At 38.5% G+C, this 5,086-nt stretch overlaps 1 protein-coding gene across 1 annotated transcript; it reads left to right on the forward strand.

The window, feature by feature from the left end:
• The first annotated feature begins 427 nt into the window (after positions 1 to 427).
• On the forward strand, positions 428 to 1,624 carry LOC124615842 (nucleoporin NUP42-like). The gene has a single exon (XM_047143994.1). It carries the CDS (start codon positions 490 to 492, stop codon positions 1,534 to 1,536), a length of 1,047 nt encoding a protein of 348 aa, XP_046999950.1. The 5' UTR covers positions 428 to 489; the 3' UTR covers positions 1,537 to 1,624.
• The last annotated feature ends 3,462 nt before the right edge of the window (positions 1,625 to 5,086 follow it).

The following is a 5,086-nucleotide window of genomic DNA, read 5'->3' on the forward strand; positions in this document are numbered from 1 at the left end:
ATTTTCCAAAGGTTATACATCTAGCATCGTGAGAGTACAGACAGTCTGCGTTTATGCGATTTCAAATTTGCAGTGTTTCAGGGAAACAAACTAAAATAATAAAATATAAACTTAGAAGGTGCAAAAGCTCAAAATGCAAAAGCTTAACGAAAGTAGGTTAACTCCTGCTGTTGGCAGACGACGACTCCGTTCCCCCAATGTAAACGACAAATACTTCTTCCTGACAAACCAACGTCATAATGAATTTTGAGTCACTAGAATATTGAATGCAGCATGTGGAACCGACAACTGACAGCTCTACTGCAGCTTGAGCCACTGGCGTCATTTTAGTTGCATTTAGTAATCAGACTTACGGATGTTGATCTTCTCTTCAACCAACGTCCTTGCAGCAACGCAGAGTTGAAGTTCTTTGCAGAAAAGCCTTTGGGTTGTTTTGGGAAACAGCATGGTGCTGATGGTGATCGGGAAGTACGTTTCGAAGTGCTCAAGATGGTTGTATGTCGATACTTTCTACAAGGCATATGTAAGTTTGGAAGTAACTGTAGATATGAACACTCATACCGCGAATACGAAAACGAAGGATCACCAACGAGTAGTTACAGAAGAACGTACGGTGGACAGTATAATGAGAGTGCAAACAGATACAACACCGCCCCTCAGAATCCAGCTCTCTCCAACATACGGGATCTAATGCAAGTTGTTATAAATGAGTTGAATCTAAGTGAGCGGGGTGGGCAGTGGCCGCTATCATGTTTTGCTCCTTTTAAGGAGAAGCCATGTTATCCAGGTCTGGACGATTACTCTCCTGAGGAAGTGCGATGGCAGATGTACGAGGCTGTGAAGTCAGGGTCTGTTGACGAGTGTAAAAGACGCATCCAACAACTCCATGAGTCATACAAGGTGAAGAAAAATAATATTCTTCATCCTACTGCTGAAACGTATGCAGTTGTTGAAAAGCTTTTCAAGGGTGAAATTACAGCAACAAACTTCGCGCCGTTGCCTGCTGCACCACCTGCAAACTTCTCTTTCAACATATCAAATAGTGGGGAGAGGCGAGCAACACCTAGTCTATTTGGTGGTGGGGCGGTTGCAGTAGGCGGCGTTAACAATAACAACACACCAAATCTTTTTGGCGGATCTGGAGACATTGTTCAACAAAGAAGTGTATTTAACGTGACAGCACAAGGCATTCCTACAGCTAACGTGTTTGGAAATAGACAGACACCAGCGCCAACACCCATGTATGGTGGCACAGGTGCAGTTACAAACAATGTGTTCCATGTTGAAACGGGAAACCTGAATAAGAGCAACTTTTTTGCGAACAACTCGCAACAGATGTCATTTGATAAGTCAGTTCAACAGCCTGCTGGTTTTACACAGCAAAGTGTCCAAGTAGGAAACGTGTCAGCTGTACAACCTGATGTTTATACTAATCTGAATGAACTTGTGGAATCTGAACGAAATTCATTTAGTGCACAGACATTTGCAATGGGTCATATACCCAAAAGGCCGCCACCAAGAGAATTCTGCGTGTAGCAGCTTAAATTATTGATTCAAAATTGACATGAGCGATGCTTACCCATTCATTTGAAAGCATACAACAATAAATGATATTGAACTCTTTTGTTCTCTGTATTATTCAAAAACCTAATTTTCGTCCATTCCAGTATTTATGTTGAAAAATAAAATTGACAGGGGTATAATGGATCTGTAGTTTGTTACCTGTTTAGCCCATGTGACTTCCACATGTGCATACACAGTGTTTCAGAAAATGTAATTAAGGTAAACTAATTCCAAAGAGGACATCAGTAAAGCTGATTAATGTAAATTGACAATTTTAGTGTTTTGCTGGAGACACATGGCTAGAAAATGTGTGTTCTTCACTTGTGAGTCATCTTGCTTGCACCCATGAATGTTAGTGATGCCTTCAAAGTTAACTGAATAGTTTTTTGAATTAGTTGAAGGGGGCACAGAGAGTGGAGGAAGTATGGCTTACCAATGGGGTGGGGAAAGAGCCAAGCTGTGTTTTCTCATTCACTGCTGGCAGAACATATGTGCAAATTCTATGCTAACTGTTTACAGAAGTATAAGAGGTACACACTTCATTGGGTACTGTAGCTGCACTCTTCCAAGGAGTGTAGCTAAAAAATTCATCTCTTACTTTGACGCAGATTGACTGCATGATGAAGCATTTTGTAATTTGTACTAGCCTACACTGGTTTATTATTTGTTATTGTCAGAGCAAAAGATTTGTAGTGGCCAGGTGCAAAACTAGCAGTGTGGTACAAAAGTAGGGAACCATGTTATCAAAAGCTATAGGACTACAAGTAGTGTGCAATTAGGTTTATTACTTGTAAATACTCATCTCAATTGTGATACAGTGTGATAGCTTTTCTGGATCACATAAAGTAGAGCTGTCACCCCTAAGTACTTTACTAGGCATTGTTTTTTAGGGATTGCATGAGATCTAATGGTGAAAAATCATGTTCCTCAAACATACAACTTGGGTAATTTTATGAAACACACTGCTTTTCGTGATGGTCAGATGCACTTGCAATCCTCGTGATGTTTGATAGCTGCTGACAGTACCTCAGTAAACAATGTGCATACATCATCTGTAAGAATAGATTGTTTTCTGTGCGAGACCAAAAAGAAATCCTAGGTAGATAATATAGTGATGGTGGAAAACTCAGCACCTGATCTCATAATTGCTACTAGTCTCAGCTGTAAGAAATTTACCTTGCCATTAGAATTTTGAAGGAATTAATCCCTGTTACATGTAAGCATTTTAGGTTAGTGTCTATTGTGGCTGTTATTGATGCTAATTAGAACTAGAAGTTTATTGTTACCGGTCACAATTTCTCTTATTTCCACTATATCTCCGTTATGTGGTGGAATTATTGGAATGAATAAGACACTCATATGTTGAGTACAGCATTGTCTTCTGCTACTAGACAGTGCCACAATTACCCAAAGTCCTACACAAAACACACATTGTATGTGTTTGTTAATTCACATAAGTCCACCAGATGATAAAGATTTAAACCTCTGAAATGCATAGTGAAAATGAAATAAATTGTAGCTGGTAAGCCTATAGAAAACTCATAGTTTTAGTCAGACTTGTAGTCTTTGTTACTCTAGAATTCAGCTGGAAGGAAAGACAAAATCTGTGCCGTTAAAGTGGACTCTAATCCTATCCTCATCAGCATTGCTTATAGGAAACACCTTTCGTAGGTATCTTCTACATCAGATCAATTTTAACCACTCTTTGCCATTGTTTATTTCAAGCTTCATACCAGTAGTAATTGTTCGTGACTGCAGATGGTGGAAGCTCTCGAGTACAAGGGTAGGAAAGAAATTTTGACTGACAATTTGCTGTGATCCTCTTTGCAATGAATTGATGATAAAAACAGTCTAAAATATGAGAGTTTTTCACTTTCTCTTACAGTGTAATAACTTTCTTTTGTTATAACAATTCTTCCTGTGCAAGTACATCATTGATTTCTCTTGGATAATAATTTTCAGGTAAGGTAATGTACGACAAATTTTATGTTGCTTTAAAGGACCAATGGAGTTGAGTGGCAGTACCACTATTTAGTGACTTGCTTAGCAAAACTACTAACATAGCAGCTTGTAAACATACTTCCATTGTGTCTGGGTTGTTGATTGATGCTGATCTAGATTTTGTAATGAATTTACCTGATAATGATTTCAGTGCATACATGAATGCCCCTCAAGATGTATCTGTTGTTGGGGACAAAGGTTAAAATGAAGTTGTCGAAATAGGTGAAGATTCTTAAGCTCTTTGAGAAGCAGCTGCCAGGAATTTCATTCACTTGGTGGAAAAGGAGTAGGAGTCTGAAATTTCAGCAGTTAGGTAGTAGAGACAGAATATGAAATTCCAAATGTACAGATTAGTAACAGAAGTAACAATATTGAGAAAGTATGTACGTGTAAGTGAAATTAAATATCGCACATTTCTATTTCTTTAAATTTCTGGTTGATTTATTGAGAAGTGGAAAGGTTACAGAATCAGACGTTAACTTACCAACCATAACAAAATGAAGAAGCACCATCTGCACATAATCAGCAGCAAATGTTGGGTACATGTAAGAATACTGACTATAAATTTAGAAAAACTGATAGATATTGTAATCCAAGAAACAGAATGAGAAGAATCACTCACACTTCTATCAGCAGAGGAAATGACACCTTTGCACTACTACAAAGCATTTATAAATGATAATGTATCTGAACTCATTGTGAGCAGTCTAGCTTTGGAGATACATTGTTCCTTTGTGGTCAAGCAAAAGAATTTGAAAAGTTTTTTGTTACTTTACTGCATAAGAGCATAATGAAAAGTGTTCTAGTTTAGTCATCCACCAGTCACTGATATGAAAAGCAGACATCAGTTCTTCCAGCTACTGTGGTATTTTCACATAGTCAATAATCAGGAACTGTCTGAATGTAATGCTAATAGAAACACTCTTCAAGATTTGTCAGCACGTGCTATCGGTTCCCCCGGAAGAATATCAAGTTGTTGATGAACAGATACCTTTCAAGGGTAGAAGCTGCGTGTAAGAAATGGGACTACAAATATTTTATGAAGGCTGGTGCTTCAGGCATGATGTACAATTTTGAATTCATGCTAGCAGAAATACCTACAGCATAGTGGGTTAGATTTGTCTGGGGATATTGTTTTGACATTGACAGCAGCACTCCCAGAGAAACAGCATTTCAAAGTATTTGCAGATAGTCGATTTTCATCTATACTAAGAGCAGTTGCCTCAAAGAAAGGGGCATTGAATTTTGTGGTGTAAACAGCATGGGGAAATGTCCTTTGAAAACAGAAGTCCAGCTCACGAAAGCTGGACTTGGGTGCTGTGACGGAAGAGTGGAGACAACAGGAAATGTATAAATGTTATGCCAGCTTACACATGCCTTGATCTCATGGTGACATCACATTCAAGTGCCTGGCCAAGCACAGTTCTCTATCATTCCAGTCTCATATAGCGTGCAGAAGGAACAAACACCTATATCTTTCTGTGCAAGTTCTGGTTTCTCTTATTTTATTATGGTGATTAAA

The sequence above is a fragment of the Schistocerca americana genome, chromosome 5 (assembly GCF_021461395.2).
Source record: "Schistocerca americana isolate TAMUIC-IGC-003095 chromosome 5, iqSchAmer2.1, whole genome shotgun sequence".
Taxonomy (NCBI): domain Eukaryota; kingdom Metazoa; phylum Arthropoda; class Insecta; order Orthoptera; family Acrididae; genus Schistocerca; species Schistocerca americana.